The following is a 17,483-nucleotide window of genomic DNA, read 5'->3' on the forward strand; positions in this document are numbered from 1 at the left end:
GGGGGTATTATTTTCATAGGTGGAGGCAGCCAAGCTATACCTGTTGCAAACCACTTCTAGAATTCTCTGTCGGTGAGTGAGGCAGAGGATTGCTAGAAGGAGAAAATCTCAGAGGCTTGGGCAAGAAATAATTCCCTACCTTCTCACCTCACCTTTACCTTGGGGTATTTTTGGAATATTCTGGGTGGAAGTCCTTTTTCTGGGGACATGGAGAATAGGTAGTCACCCCCAGGTAGCAAACTGTTGCCTGGGTTCCACTCTTCTGGCAATTGTCACTGTCTGTCTTGTATGAGAGTTATTTCTTTCCCTTTCTTGAGAGCATGAATAGTCTCATGTTTTTCTCCAAAGTCTCACAAAGTCTAAGTTAGAGTCTTCTGTCCATTCAGTGTAATTTAATGGATGTGTGTGCATGTGTGACTTTTTTGTTTCAAGTTTGCTTGGTGATGTTGAATTATATAGGACTGATTTGTAAAAGTGGATCTGAGCGATTAATCTCCTCAATTTGCAGATGACAAAATTTCTTTTCAGCGCTGTGCTGTGGTTTGTCCTGGCCCAGTAGGGAGTTCAACAGGCAGGATCCTGGACTCAAATTCGAGACATGTGCCTTCTGGTCTATAGTGGTTTTATACCCTTGCCTACCCACTACTGTAGGTCATCTAATAAACTCATCTAGATATAATTTTACATCCTGGAATACTACAGAGCCTGACTTCCTCCCTACCATATTCATTAGGGACAATGAGCTTTACTTTGCTACTCTAATAACAATTGCCTAATAAGATTCTAAACATTATTAAAGCTGTTCTCAAGCAGATGCAGGTGGGAATTTATCTGTGATGAACACAATTTAATTTCAATATGCAATTAAGTGTGCTGTTGGTTTATTTGCATAGGAATAGCAGTCCTGCCAGGTTTTACATTTATGATGGGCTCTCTGCCTGTCAGACAGAAGAATGCTGCAGAGTCATTTTTTCACTGTTGTTGGGAGGCAGAAATGCAGTTGGCATTTTAAAAAGTGAGAGAGTGCCTGGTGCTTGACCTGTGATTCTGAAAGGGCATTTTCCTTTCTCTGGGCTTTGTTCAGTGGGCTTATATATAGTTTCTCGTTGCATTGTGTGGAATTTGTATCTAATGTGTGTGTTTCCTCCCCTCAGAGCGCTGTTATTGGGCCTGGCTTGTAATCATAGCTTGAAAGGGGTTTCTCTTGATCTCAGCAACTGTGAGGTAAGAGCACTTTTAGACTATGCACTGGAATAGATAACAGCTTCAAAATTGCCTCATCTTTTTCATGGAAAAAGTATGATACTGTGATTCCACAGGGTGTTAACAAAGCAGAAAAACACATTATGCAAGTTTCTGATGTTCTATATTTTGCAAGTTTTATCTACAAACAGCCACAGAGCACCATTCAGAAAGCTTTCAAGTGTGTTTTTAATGACTTTTTTTTTCCCTATTGTTGGTGCCTATTGCCTAAGTATTTTATGATGAAGCCTTGAGATATAAGCCATAAACTAGCATGAAAATGAAACATATAGCATTCGTTGCAGGGGACAAATCTGTACAACCTAACTGGGATTTGTAGAGTGTGAAAGACAATGGCCTTCTTGTCATTAATTATACTTTTTAATATCATGATATGAAACAAGAAAATTATAATGTCTCTGGAAATTATAGCAATTTCAAACACTTCCTACTAAAGAATCTAGAGAGAAGAATTGAGACTAAAAGCATCTACATTTTAGAGGGCATTTAAACTTTTACTATCTTGAAACTTTTAGTTTGTGTGGTGATAAGTTAGAAAATACTCAAGTGCGAACCACTTGCCCTATTCAGAGCCTGACTTTACCCGACATATCAAGCTCCATCTCTTCTTAGGAATGGAGGTGGGTGTCTCCTCATTCCTATTCCTGGGCCTTTACGCCCACTGTTTTCTCTCCAACTAAGTCCATCTCCCCCTTACCCCCCAGGGCCTCCCTCTCTTTGAGGATCTAGCGCAAGTCCAGTCTCCTACACACACACGCATCATACTCTCCTAGGTTATACAATCCTAGATGAATTGGTTACTATCACTAAATCTCAATTTCTGTACCTGAAAAGTAGAAATAGTATTAATATCTCTCCCAGTGGGTTGTTTCGAGATTTGAAGGAGCCCTTCTTTAAAAAGTGCTTCTGGCACACATGAAGGTTGTTTGCTCTTGCTGTTTTCCTGTCTATCTGTCTGCCGAAGTTTTTCTCTGACTGCTTCAGCCCTTTGTGATCTCGATCTTTTCTAATTGTCTAGCACTTAATGAGAGTAGCATGCATTTGGACACTGAACCACACAGTGCCTTGCATAGCTATTAAATTGGCTCCTATATACTCTCCCAACTAGGTTATAACTTTTTGGAGGGCAGCATTTGTGTCATACTTTGTTTTGTGTTTCCCTGAGCTCCTAACAAAATTCCAGGCACCAAGCCAACACTAAATATTGAATACAATTAATGCCTTGCTTCTCTGAAAATTCTAGAAACTGGCAAGTCTGAAATTTTACCATATAAATTGTTAGTGTAGAATTTTTCCTTAATTTTGAGATGGGGTGAATACCAACTATGTGATTTACTAGTCTTGTTTTAAAAAAAGAAAAACAAATAACAAGCACACACACAGAAAAAACCCCCAAAACATAAAACTCTAAAATACTATCCTTGCATTATTGAATTTTCACCTCTCATTTATAAAGTTAGATTATAAAGTCGAAATCAACCAGCACTTTATTAAGGTGTATGCCAATAATAAATTTGTTTTTCATTGGAGGAAGAATGAAATGAAGGGGGATGGGAAGAGCTAATCTATCAAAAAAAGCTAGTTGGTATAAAGTTGACTACTCTATCAGATCAAACTACTGAATTAGCAATGACTTCTAGTATGGTTTTACTATCCCGATTAAATGTCATGACTGCTACCAATCTAACATTTTTCATTTAACTCTATGATAAAGCTGGAATGGGCATAAATTATCATCTGGTTACCATAGTTATAGATGAGGAAACAGATCTACAGAAGCTGAAATAATCCAGCTCACTAATGACAGCGCCATAATGAAAATAAACTGTCCCGATTTTCTGTTGTTAACAATATTGACAGTGGTAATTATTAGAATATTAAGTATGGTCAGGCATTTTCTTCTCACATAAGTTGATGAGGCCATGTGCCCAAAGAATGCTATTATATTGCTATATACTTTGTTCCTTAACCTCCTTTGTGATCTCTTGGGACTAACTTTCAGACAGTTATTTTGGGTGAACCATGTAAAATTGACATTTTTGTATGTCAAAAATAGCAGACTATTATTAATTTCATAAGGTTCAACCTATTGCTAGTAGACTTTCTTTTATAACTTTTTTTTATTAAGGTAGGAATTCAGATGATTAATCTCTGATGATGTGATTGACCTTTATTATGATGATAATTCCAACTTCATTTTAGCCTTTTTTTTTTAATGGATTCTGTGGTAAATTGAGATGGGGGAATCTTAGAAGTATTTTAGTACCATTCCCTCACCATCGTATAGCTTGAATTATAGTACTGGTGTCCACATTTATAAAGTCACACATTATTATGCTGCTCATGAAAATTGGTAAAACAAAATTATTTTTCTAAACTATATTGCAGTGTTTTGTCACACTTTGTTTCTTAGGTCTAGATATCCACATTTAACTATGTTTTAGTTTGTTTCTCTTCATGATATAGTAAACCTCCCCACAAAAGTGTTTGAATTTACAATAGAATCCATATTGGAAGGCTTGACACTTGAGTGTTAACCATTAGTCTTTAATCATCTATATTTGGTATTTCAGAGTTTACATGATCCTCTCAGAAAGAAGCTTTCACTAGCTGGGAAGTTTAAAATCATGCTTATTTTCTTTCTGCTCATTTTCTAATTATCCACAGTAGACACAGACTCTCTCCACTCTTAGCATACCAGTTGAAATCATGGAAACATTCAGCACTTAACTTTTCCTGATGATCAGATAAATCTAATCTTAAAACCTAAAAGGTGGTGAGAAATGAAATTTCTCGTGTTGGGAGGTCATTTCTACAGGGATGACTTACTCAGGCTGAGGGGCTGGCAGACCCGAGATGAGTCACACGTCTGGAGCACAGTGCTGGAGAGTGCTTAGCAATGTTGTCCTGCAGTTTCTGGTGTGGGCACTGTATGAGTTCAGCGCCACCTACAGGTGCCCCTAATGCAACAGTCCATCCCAGCCTTGGGAACAAGGAACAATTGTAAAACCTTGATGTAGTCTTATAAATAGGTAATTAACTTTAATATGAATCATCCGCCATGTAGAATTTTTGATCCAGATTTACTTTTTCTCCTGGGAGGGAAAAAAATTCAGTGATTGATTTTAAAATCAGACTTATTTGCATGTCATCCAAGGTAAATGATGATAAAAGATGGTGGTTGAGATTATTGGGAGGAAAGGGGAAAATAGCCTTAAAGTAGGAATCAAAAGTGTCTAGATAGGAAACTTAGAATAATTTAAACAAATTATTTTGGCTTTTATCATAGGCTGGTTTCTTTACTGTTCATTCTTACCTTTCCTAGTGTGTTGGTTTGTAGTTCTTGGGCAATTTCTTTATTCCCCGAAAGAGGCATTTCACACTCATCAATTTGAATGAGAAGAGATTTATACCTTATGCTATTAAAAAAAGTACCAGGTATTATGCAGTTGCTTTCCTACAATTCAAACATCATTGTTATTTGGAAAACTAAATCCAAAATTTTGGTCTCTATTCTTTTGGATTTGTGATGGCCAAGGTAATAAGTACTGAAATTAACCTTACATTTACAGATAACGTCTATACTTACAAGAAAAAAACTTATGTGTTTTTTAAGGTGGTTCATATTAATCATTATCACTTCTTTTTCTTTCCCTTGGTCTTTTAGTACTGAGAAGGCGTCTCTTTTGTATAAGAAAATGACTCATATTAGTTGTGGTAGACAAAAGAGTGTCATAGCTAATGGCAGGCACTTTGAAATTAAAAGGTCCCCCTTTGAAAAATGGCTTATCAAGTGACTTACCTTCTTTCAGCCATTGTTTCTTATCTGTTGAATGGGTATGATAATAGTGTTGGGGGCTAGCATTTGGCACAAGTCACCAGGCCAGGCCCAACATAGGTGAGCCATTTTCTGGAGTAGGAAGACGATTACTATGGAGGAGCTTTATTCCAAATGTCAAAATTTATAGGATGGAGCAATATTGCCTTTCTAAAAAAATTTTATTTAGAAGCTTTACATTTTTTTGGAATTGCCTTCAAAGCTATTTTATGCCTTTTCAGAAGAATTAGTCTCATCAACTTTTTGTTGAGATTATTTTTTCTTGAAACTTGATTTTTTTTTTTTTTACATGAAACAGTATTACCTTCCATGGCCTATTTGCCTCTGAATGGTCATGGCTGATCCTAATTCACTCTCAAAGGGTAAGGATTTAGCATGAGTACAGATGTTCAAAGAAATGTGTGTGTTTTACTGCTCTCTTCTAAAAGAAATGTTTCAAAACTGTTTTATGTGGTAGTAGGGATGTAGGTGTTTATGTTTATTTTCCCACATACCCAGCTGTCTGAAGGGAGTCAGTGGATCTATGCATTCTGGTCTGTCTTTAAAAATCTTATTCCTCATAGCCATACTTCAAGAGAATAATTGGTAAATGCTGGAACCAAATTCTTCAAACTTAGTCTCCTTCCAAATGAGAGAGAAAAATCTGATACTTCAGACAAGATGCAAAGGCTAATTATAACTAAGGATTGGTTGTAGGTCTGGGTGTGGGAATTAGTTCCTTTAAAGTGAAAACTTTTCTGACGATTATTCCAATAATTCATTGCAATTGAAGATGAATAGGAAAAAAAAAAAAGCCCCAGACATTAAGATTTGTAATGAGTAGTACATTGCAATAAGAGAATAGAAACTTTCCAGGCAATTCTATTGGATTTGGTAGTCACTCTGCCAGCCTTGAGTGAGCATCATTGTTGCACCCCTCACCTATGACCTTCCTATCAGCCCAGGTACAGAATGCAAAACTACATGTTTCATGTGACAGGGTGAATGCATGTATAAAGCAATAAAATGCATGCAACTATTTGCCCCTTGAAAATGGCTATATTTATCTACATCTTTCTCAGGTACCAAATTGCCATTTGGTATCAAACACTGCTAGCAATTGGACATTTTGAACTGGATGTTGTCTAATCATTTTTTTCTGCCCTTAGAGAAACCTACACAATTCAGTTATTCTTTTCTTTCTTCTTTTTATGTTAATATAGAGATGGGGTCTCACTTTGTTGCACGGGCAGGAATACGATGATGTGGTCACAGCTCACTGCATCCTCCAACTCCTGGGCTCAAGTGATCCTCCCACCTCAGTCTCCCAAGTAGCTGACACCATTCAGTTTTCTGTGTGAAAATTTATCAGGATGAAAATTAATTTTTAAAAATTAAAATTGGAATCCCTATAACAGAAAAGTAGATAATTTGGGGGTTATTTTACATTTAATTTTATAATTTCTGCCACATCTTTTTAAATGGCAAATGATCTTGAGGAAGAAGAACAAATTATTAAAACTTCTCACTAGATTTTAGTTTTTGTTGCTTCCCTTGTCCCCATGATGGATATTTGAGTATTACATGTAACTTTTCACTTGGAACTATGAATAACATCTGAAATGTTCCACCTTCCTTGAGTGAGAGGATACTACTCCCTTGAAAGAAATGTAATTTTATTTTTAATGTTTCGAAAAGTGTTCAGTGATTCAGTCCCATTTACTTCTCTTTGATCTTGCTGTCTTTTAAATAATGCTAGTGTGTGGGATCCACATCAGGGTAATTGAAAAACCAGTTTTACATGCACACATGCAGACACAGCCTCTCATTATGCAAATTCATTTAAAAGGATTTTCATTTACAGTAATGGAAAAGCTTTTACTGTTTTGGGAAAGCTTTAGCTTTTGGGGAATTTTAGGCATTTAATAACCTGTGACTTCAATTGAATGTTCTTGGTAACTGAAGATCAGTTATTCTCTTATTTAAATTTTTGATTTTATTTTAGGGAGAAAATTGTAGTTCAAAGTATTTTTTTCTGACTCTTTGCATTTTTACATTGTGTATTGATAGAGACTGTCAGGTCCTTCACTATTCTTGTTCTACGTACTGCTGATCATGTTTTTTGTTTTTTTTCCCCTTGGGCTTTCCTTAGCTTGGCCACTGTGTAAGTACATTATGAATCAATAAATTAAGATATGTTGATATATTTGATTATTCTTTAAGCATTGGAAAATGTTTTATATATTAATGTACATTTTATAAATACCAGTAAAAATATTTATAAAATAAACAGAATTAAAGACTTAATTAATTTAACTTAATTAATTTACCTATATTTCATATAAATAAAATATTTTCAGTACACTTTACAATGATGGAACATAAAGATTTTCTTGTGGAAACTTATTTCTCAACAGAATGATGATTATCAGCACATATGAAATTGTAAAGACTTACGCACTTATGTTTATCTTCTCAAAAGCATACTTTTTTTCATGCTCTCAAAATCAAGTTATGGTTTTTTGAAGTATTTGCTTAAATGAATTCTTGCTTTAACTTTGACGTAGTCTATGTACACATTTACTTCTTGAAGTGTTAACAAGCTGTGACCTGGAGCAGTGCTTTTCAAAACTATCTGTTTTATTTTGTTTTTTAAATTTCCAATCTATCATAAAACAATATTTTTATAAAATATAATAGAAATGAAATACAAGAAAGATTTAGAAAGACATAAAATATGTAATTCTAAGTTTGATTATTAGATGCAAAAGACTTAAAAGTTTTTACTACTAAGATTTCTAAAATGTTTATACTCAACTTTTCTGCTTTATCTTGGACTAGTAGCAAACTGTTTGCAGACTAGCACCAGTCTGTGGACCACTCTTTGAGTAGCAGGGTGCTGGGGAAGATCTCAAGGTGGCATTTGGGTCATCTGGAGAGTTCCTGAGAAAACAACAAAGGATAGTAGACTTGGTCTGGTGCTTATTCCTAACAGCAGTTTCGCACACTAGAGTTAGTTAAAAGCCCTCCAGCCATGGAGTTGATGTAGGTTTTCCTGAAGTATGTGGACCAGTCTTTTTGAGAAATCTGCCTCTCTGTAATACTGTGCTTCAAGCTCACCTCAGAGCAGTCTCCTGTCATCTTAAAAGGTAGGAATTTCCAGTAATGGTGGTGCACTCCTGTAATCCCAGCTTCCTGGAAGGCTGAGGTGGCAGGATCGCTTGAGCTCAGTTGTTTGAGACCAGCCTGGGCACATAGCGAGGCCCTGTCTCAAAAAAAAAAAAAAAAAAAAAAAAAACAAAACCAAAAAAAACCTACAAACAGCTGAATTTAGACACACCAACTGAAATACTCCTGAGCGATCCCAAAGATCTGTGCAGAATTCTGCTTATCATAGAAGAGACCAGAGATGTTGACAGATTTTAGTCCCAGATACTATAAAAATATTGCATCTGAAATAGGGAAATGAATTCTTTAAATTCTTATGTCAAAACTTAGACAAATAGAAAATAGCACCTTGTATTATAAATTTGATGTTGACATTTATATAAATTTTAATTTTTCTACATGAATAAAGTACTTGCCATGTTCTTTAGTTCATAGCAGATTCCCAATAAATGATAGGTTCTTTTTCCTCATTAGATAGTAAGTTTACTGAGCAAAAGGGCCACAGCTTGGGAAACTGCATCTTTCACAAATACATTACACAGGGTAGGAACTCAGCAAATATTTGCTGAATGGAAAACAAAAGATATTGTGAACTCTGTGAAAAATGCTTTGGTTTCATGGGAAAAGATGAAAAGTATTATATTGTGTTTTTCAGGTTGTCTTTCTCATTGAAATAGGAAATGAGATGAGAATAACAATTCATTCTTAGTTTTGTTCTATACCAATCATAATAATAATATTTTGATTAATTCACCATATTTTTCTTCTGTAGCTTAAAGATTTTGTGCAAATTATTTTGTAATCACTTTCAATTATCTAGTATCTGCTTTATAGTAGTGAGACCTAACACCCATTTCTGTAGAACAGTTAGGGTTGGGTCCTTCCTAAAGTGTGTAACATTCAAAGTAAGTCTTTATTGTCCCCTTTGATTGTTTGGCAGCTACTTGAGTGGAGAGTGTATACCTTGAAATCATCAATAATCAAATACACAGTGACTTTCTCATGTATAAAAGGGATTTGTTAGATTTCCAAAAGTCAAAAATGAAGAAAGTTCTTCTGGATTGACACGCACTATCTTGCTAGTAGTGGGCCTGGGTGGTCTCTATCTTTTTTCTCTGTATTTTTCCGTGATGATTTTAGGTTCTATTTTTGGATCATGTAATACACAATGATGGCGCCAGGTGCAGTGGCGCATCCCTGTAATCCTAGCAATCTGGGAGGCTGAGGTGGGAGGACTGCTTGAAGCGAGGAGATCAAGAACAGCCTGAGCAAGAGTGAGACCCCATCTCTACAAAAAATAGCAAAATTAGCTGGGTGTTGTGGTACATGCCTGTAGTCCCAAATACTCAGGAGGCTGAGGCAGGAGGATCACTTTAGCCCTAGAGTTTGAGGTTGCAGTGAGCTATGATGACACCACTGCACTTTAGCCCAGGTGACAGAGCAAGACCGTGTCTCAAAAAAACAAAAACCAAAACACATATACACACACAACAGCAGCAGTGACTAGTGATTGGCTCTTTACCATCAACAATAGCTTTTTTGGAGTTGATAAACTTTCACTTTTTCTTTGATATTAAGTTTATTTTAAGACCATCTCTCTCCCATTTTTAATTTTTTTTGATTACACTTTTAGTAGGGTGAAGACTTTACCTTGTGTTTGGCTTGTGTTTCTCTAGCTGAGATCAGGAGGTGCTCAAGTGTTAGAAGGCTGCATCGCTGAAATCCACAACATCACCAGCTTAGACATCTCCGACAATGGTAAGTCAGAAGTCAGAAAAGAAAAGAAACCGAGATATTATTTGAAGCAAGTTAGTAAAGGGAAAATGATCCACCCTAATCTAGACAACACCTTAATAGAAATATTACTTCATTTCTTGACTAATAGCGCTTTTAAATTTAACAATAGACTTTATTTATAGAATAAATTTCTGCCAAAGTCTTATGAAGTTAATTCCATGGCCAAATATGCAAGATCTATGCAGTAAAACAACTCTCTCAGTTAAAAAAAATATCATCAGTACATTGATAAAGTTTAACCTTTTGCATGCTTGGTGTCAATAAAATTTTACTCTTATTTATTTATTTGGAAGCTTATTTCAGTAGTTTTATTTCTGCTGATTATAGTACCATGTTAGGATGAACCTGTTAAATTTTTGTAGACAACTTTAATTTTAGTTACCTCCCAGTGTACGGTATGTTGGAATCTTCTCTCACAAAGTGATGGGGAGAGATGAAACTTTCTGCTGTTATTCATTCCCAATTCCTGCTGACTGCGTTTAGCCACTGATTGTGTAAGAGATTTAGATAAATCTTTGTAGAGAATGGGTTTATCTCCGTGAAATAATAGGACATGAAAAGAGAGCAAAGTGCCTTTGAAAATAAAAGATGAGAATCCCAGGGCCTTCAAATGGTAAAGGAAGTCATCCAACTGCATGCCACCTTTGCGTAATTGTGTTCCAGCTGAGAATTCATTTATACACATGTGTTTTGATGCTTTACTTACTCTGATTCTTTCCAGGTTTAGAATCTGACCTATCTACCTTAATAGTGTGGCTCAGTAAAAACAGATCAATACAACACCTGGCGTTAGGCAGAAATTTTAATAATATGAAATCCAAGTAAGAGTTTTGAATTTTTTTATATGACAATGATGAAAATAACCAGCCTCCTGAAAGCTTTTGATTTGATTCCACTGTCCACATCTTTAAAATCTCTTTAGAAATCTGACACCTGTATTGGACAACTTAGTACAGATGATTCAAGATGAAGAATCAGTGAGTATTATTTTAAACACTTTTGCCTAAAATCTTTTGTTTATTGCCATTCTTACTGATTATTTCTACTGCGTTAATGCCAAAATGCTTTCAGATAATTTCATCTATGTGTATATTTTCTATTACTGTTTTTTTTAAATGGAATAAATATGTATGCTTTAGTAGAGTTATAGAATGTATTTAAAAATTTACTTATTCTTCATTCAACTCACCACCAAGTAAAAGAAGATCGTAATGGATTGAAAGAAGTATAAGTTGACTCCGGATCCTATCTTTTAATTAGCCTTACTATTTCCTAACTTCAGTTATTAAACTAATCTGCAGGCATGAATTTTTACAATCTAGTTGACTTTACGACCTTATATAATGCTAAGAAATATCATATTGCTAATTTGAATTTCATGCAATAATTATGCAGAACTCCAAGAGACTAAGGAATTTTTCTTCCATCTTAAATTGCTTCTTGAGCTCTAGTAATTCTCCTTGTATTTTTATCCCCTTTAGAGGTTGCTAAGGCTTAGTTCAGGGTAAAGAAATTTAACTTAAAATAGTATCATATCTTGCTGCCCTTTAAAATGCATTAGAAAAAAGAAAAGATATTTTATGGGTAAAGTAAGAAGCACTCTACCATGAATATATTTAATTTAGAGCTGGTATGTCACATCTTATATTTTACTGATGGTTTTTAAGGTTTTCGTCCCTTTCCTTTCAAAGTTCTATTTGGTCACCAAACCTAAAACCTAAATCAATTTGTATTCCTACTATGAAGAGTCACATTATTCATGTTTTGTTATAGTTACTTTTATAGCTCATGAGGGCAAACTTTTATATTAATCAAGTGAGGTAATGTCACATTTTGAAAAAGTATCAATTTCCCTTTTGAGTTCATACCAGGAAATAGCAAATTCTATCACGACTGTAAGCTGCCTTTTCTGAGAAAGGTAAGGGGCCGGGGGAATGAAGGCTGGGACCTCTCCCCACTTCCCCCTGCCCACACTGCTTTGGGGCTCTGAGCTGGTGGGCAGGAGAGAATCCTGTTCTCTTGCCTCTTCATTGTGTGGATATAATTTCTAACCTGTGGGCTAGAAAATGAAATTCATTATTTAATGAATTCAGGTACTTCTTCTTGTCCTCATTTGCTAATAAACCCCACATTGTGTTATTCTTAGGCTGGGTTATTAAAATTAAAGGTATGATTAGAATGTAATTTACACTTTTCAGAGTTTATGCTATTTGTTTTACGTATTTAATTTTAATTTACATCACTGCTGTATTTGGTTTTTCTTTTTTTTTTTTTTTATCTCAGCCACATTGTAAGGGAAATGTATTTGCTTTCTGATTTCCCAGTATTGGCCCAGTTTGAAAATATTGGGGAAACTAATATTGCAGAATTATACTTAATATTCATCCAAAAATATTTGTTTCTTAGCACATATTTTAGGAAAATTTATATTTTATGTAAAGTATATTTATTTTCATATTTTTCTTATTATACAAGGATTTTCAAACTATTTCTGTAATTTTAGAAGTCTCTTACTTAAAGATAATCTTGATAGTTAAAACACACCTAAAAACACATTTGCAGTTGATAAAGTTTGCTATGGAAATGTGAATCAAGTCATAAATTTGAATAGTGTGTAGCTAATAATGCTGTACAATGAAAAGCTTTTTATATTCATGTCATTGAAAAGTAGGTAGCTTTTTTAGAAAGCAATTATCTTTTTTTTTTTTCTATTTCTGAATCAGTAATGTGCAAAACAATTTAAAATAATTAAGAGTTGAGTCTTGTGACTATGGACAATAGCTAGTACAATTAAGTTCATTTTTTGTTTTATTTAAGAGTTTTATGTATATATAAAAGTAATTAATTTACTTGCTTTAATTTTCTTGCTTTTTACCTTCTGACCTTGTATTTGTGGAGCTTGTTCTTTGATAGCCCATGGAATTCCTTATTCACTCAGTGTGGCACATTACCTTAAGTTGAAAAATCTAGACACCTGTGGGTTCCAGTATCACCTTCCGCTAGAGACAGTGGTTTTCAGGCTGCTGCTCCCAGAGACATGGGATTTGAGGGGCCAAGATGACAGGGAAACATGTTCTGAAGTATTACATACAATCTCATGTTGTAACGAAGAGAACAAAATATGTTTCTCCTGGAAGTGCCTATAGCCAGGAGACAGATTTTCAGATTAAGCATATTCAGCTATGAAGAAGAAATAGTAAGATTTCAAATAGTAATGTTACAAGGAAGTACAATAAATCAAGGAGGGATGACCTTATAAATATGCATGCAATCCAGGCTGTTCTGTTCGCATTAATGACTCTGCCTATTATTTTTAAGTGTTAACTGGGGTGTATTAGAATTTGAATATTGTACTAGAATTGACACTCACTAGTTTGAAGAGTTGGCAGTTTTCCAGTATTATGAAGAAGCCATAATATATCATTTTTGTAGTGGTTGAATAGAGATTATTGAAATGATGAGAGAAGTGATTACATCTTTATATTAAAGCACTACTGCATTTGTTTTTATTTAATATATTGTTTCCTAAGTCTGAAGCATTTTTTTTTTTTTTTTTTGAGACAGAGTCTCGCTTTGTTGCCCAGGCTAGAGTGAGTGCTGTGGCGTCAGCCTAGCTCACAGCAACCTCAAACTCCTGGCTCAAGCAATCCTCCTGCCTCAGCCTCCCAAGTAGCTGGGACTACAGGCATTCGCCACCATGCCCGGCTAATTTTTTGTATATATTAGTTGGCCAATTAATTTCTTTCTATTTATAGTAGAGACGGGGTCTCGCTCTTGCTCAGGCTGGTTTCGAACTCCTGACCTTGAGCAATCCGCCCGCCTCGGCCTCCCAGAGAGCTAGGATTACAGGCGTGAGCCACCTCGCCCGGCCAAGTCTGAAGCATTTTTAGTTGTCTTTTCCATTTACCTGAATGTAGGATGTTAAGAAAATTGAAGCAACCCCACTAAATTTACCTGAGTCTAAACATATGCAGGCTTTTTGGCTAAGGTTTTAATGGCCTCAGCACTTAGCAGTCCATTTTATAGATTTGATTCTAATTAATATAGTATTACCTTTTGATTTTATCATAAATGTATTAAGTTTGGAAACCATGGTCAAATTTAGATAATAAGGGCTATAAGTATAGTTACTTGGTACTAACCAAATGCATAGTGATGCTTTGTTGATATCTGAGTCTTAAAACCATCAACACCCTCATCCTATCTCCTACAGCCCCTTGGGTAGATACACTTCTCACAGGTATTGCTTTGGAAGTCAACGTTGAGTGGTTGAGTGGACACAGATACACCCCAGGCTGTGTGTGGGACCATCATGTAGACCACCAGGCACATCTTGAGAATACCAATCCTGCAGGCCACCACGGGAACTTGATCCTAAATAACCCTTCTAGCATCTACCTCTCTATAATGTCAGAGTTGCTTACGCAATAAGCATGTAGAATTATTTTGTGTGGGTAGGACAATATAGACCACCCCAACTAACCCAGAAGACATCCAGATCTCCCAGGGAGGTCTGAACTTTTTGGCCACATTGGTTCAACATGGTTAACCTGGAATTCTCAGCTACTTTGTTAACTGAGGTACAGTTTAAATCCAGGATTGCAAACTCAAATGACCATGAGGTTGGTTAGGAAGACAACATAAACAAGTGTAGCAAGCTTGGTATAATTACAGAGCCTATTTTCTTTCTTCCTTTCTTTCCTTTCTTTTTTCTTTTTTTTAGTCAAATACTATGCAGTCCAATCAAAACCTGCCTCCAGGCAGAATGGCTTTCAGTCTCTGACTTAAATGGACAATGAATGGGCTTGTTTGAATTCTCCATACAGCTTACAGTAAAATAAAAGGTCACACAAATGTGCTTTTTAAAATTGTAGGTGTATCTTCTGATTGATACTCAAAAGATAAGGGGTGATAATTAAGGAGATCTAAAATAAACTAATGAGGGAATGTGGTATAGGGTTGAGAGCATGAAATCTGAAACCAGATCTCCTCTGGATTTGAATTCCAGTTCAGGCACTTTCTAATTATGTGACCTTGGTTGAGTCACTTAACTTTTGTTTCTTTTTTGGGAAATAGGGATAGCCATAGCACCTAAGCGTTGGGTTACTGGGAAGATTCAGTGAATTAATATATTTAAAAATCTTAAACAGTAGCTAAACATAATTGCCAAGTAATCATCTATTATTAGTATTGGTGGGCTTTTCTTTTGCTTTCATCCTCTATTAATATTTTAAGGTATCATTTCACCTTATATAAAAATGAAATGGGTAAAAAGAGGTAACATAATCATATTGAAGCTGAGAAATTTTGTGTTGTGTTTTGATTTATCTCATCCCTTTCTCCATTTAAACAGAGCTGGCACTTGTCACCCTACATGCCTTTCCATGGCTTCCCTTAGAAGCGGTAGGTGGTATTCAGCATTAAAACACAGGTTCTCCAAGTATGACTCTAGAGGTCCGTTTTTTGCCAGAACCTTGAGGTTCCATTCACCAGTGTCTTTGAGGCAGCGGTTCCAAAATCAGACCCTGTGCAATGTGTCCATGCCCTTGTGATTCTCCACAAACTGGGTTTTCTCTTTGATGAGACTGTTGAGTGCTGCATGTTGTTTGTTCCACAGCCTCTACAGTCCTTGTCCCTGGCTGACTCAAAACTCAAGACCGAGGTCACCATCATAATCAATGCCCTGGGAAGCAACACCTCCTTGACCAAAGTGGACATTAGTGGAAACGGAATGGGGGACATGGGAGCAAAGATGCTGGCCAAAGCACTGCAGATCAACACCAAGCTCAGGTAGGCAGGTGCCGCCCTCGTTCCTGAAGAGTGGTTGCTCCTCATGAGGAAGGCCTGGAGCAGATTCTGAACTGCAAGTGGAGGAAAGAGTCTGTGCCCGAGGGGAGCCTGCGCTTCCCATGAGGCCAGCTGGGAAGAAGAGGCGACAATGTCAAGACTTGTCAGAGTAGTGGGGAGGGCATTCCCACATTTAGACACAGCAGATCCTTCAAACTGTTGTCTTATATTTTTGTTGTGGGTAAAACCTGATTGAGAACTGTCACAGTTTCCTGTTTCACACCAGTGTTAACAGCTGACTGATGTGTGGGTAAAGGCAGTGAGAAGCAAGGAGGGTTTTGGAGCCAGCACTAAGTGAGCAGAGCCAGGCAGTATGAAGTGATGATACAAGGGGTCTTCCTGTACTTGGCTGTGAGCCCAAGGTCTTATCTCCACCTCCCTGCCAACATAAAGACTTAAGACACGTGCAGCATAAGAGAACCACTGGTCCCAAGGCAAGTTCACACTGGGTGCTAACGGTTCTGTTTAGTTGTTTGCATCCATCGTGTTCCCCAAGCATGGCTTTTCTTACGGACTCCACAGTCACCCCAGTCACCCATCATTCAGAGAGGTGAGGGTTGCTACCTCGTCCAGCAGTCTGGTGAATGAAGAGTTAATTCATTCCTCATTGTTCCTCAAGGGCTCTTCCGTGATATTTCCCTAGGGTCTGGCATAAGACAGAGTCTGAACCTTCTGTCTAAACTGAAACCCAAAGCAAAAAACCACAGTGGTTTCTTGGAAGGTCAGTATATATGTAAAGAAGGTCATTGAGATTAGGAAGACAAAAGCAATACCAGTTGTGAGCCTGGGATCATCCAGACAAATCTATTTTATGTGTCAGGGCGAACTGACAAATCCTATAATACCTCTGAAGTATACTCATTCTGAAGGTAAAATGATATTTTTCTTCCAAAATAGATTTTGTGTTTAAAAAGTAAATAACCTCCTATTGATAGTAATAGGTTTTGCCAGCAGAGTGTGCCAAGTTCCTAGGATTGTTAATTATGTCATGTCAGGGAAATGATGAAAACATAAGGAAATATGACAGATTTTCTCTAGTGTTTTAGAATGGGCAAAAAGAAATCTCAGTAGCTGAAATCCTTTATGTTGGGCTTGGGACTGTTTAGCATCTTGTGTAAATAGCTTTAGCCTCAGACATGAATACTAGAATACTATTGGGAAAATATCAGAGAAATCAGGTTTTATAGTTTTCCGGCTAGTAAAAGTTAGATAACATGATAATTTAATGTTTGTGCTATTGCTTTTCAGTACAGCTTTTCTACACTATCCAAGTGGTAAATGTGTTAAGATTAAAATGTTGGGAGAAACGCTAATACTTGTTTTGTTCAAAATGAAGATGAACATTTTTCCTCTGCTGTGCTGAACTATCTAGACAGTGGTCCTATAATAGGTTTACATTCAGTGGGAGAATCATTTCCTCCATTCCTAAGTTGTCTGATCATTTATATGATTTGGTTTACAAACAGGACTGTGATATGGGACAAGAACAACATCACTGCACAAGGCTTTCAAGATATAGCTGTTGCTATGGAAAAGTAAGTTTTAATTAGGAGTCCTTTCTGGAAAAATACAGAAGAACCAGTGATGCCTG

General features: G+C 36.3%; 1 protein-coding gene across 7 annotated transcripts in view; it reads left to right on the top strand.

The window, feature by feature from the left end:
* Window positions 1–17,483, top strand: part of CARMIL1 (capping protein regulator and myosin 1 linker 1) — a 318,790-nt gene that overhangs the window by 202,277 nt on the left and 99,030 nt on the right. For all 7 annotated transcript variants that reach the window (XM_012741301.2, XM_012741297.2, XM_076010502.1 and 4 more), the window contains 6 exons: window positions 1,155–1,224; window positions 9,925–10,006; window positions 10,767–10,866; window positions 10,968–11,022; window positions 15,663–15,835; window positions 17,359–17,427. In XM_012741301.2, the coding sequence (XP_012596755.1) occupies window positions 1,155–1,224; window positions 9,925–10,006; window positions 10,767–10,866; window positions 10,968–11,022; window positions 15,663–15,835; window positions 17,359–17,427 (549 nt within the window). The remainder of the gene's footprint in view (window positions 1–1,154; window positions 1,225–9,924; window positions 10,007–10,766; window positions 10,867–10,967; window positions 11,023–15,662; window positions 15,836–17,358; window positions 17,428–17,483) is intronic.

The sequence above is a fragment of the Microcebus murinus genome, chromosome 15, assembly GCF_040939455.1.
Source record: "Microcebus murinus isolate Inina chromosome 15, M.murinus_Inina_mat1.0, whole genome shotgun sequence".
NCBI classification, from domain to species: Eukaryota; Metazoa; Chordata; class Mammalia; order Primates; family Cheirogaleidae; genus Microcebus; species Microcebus murinus.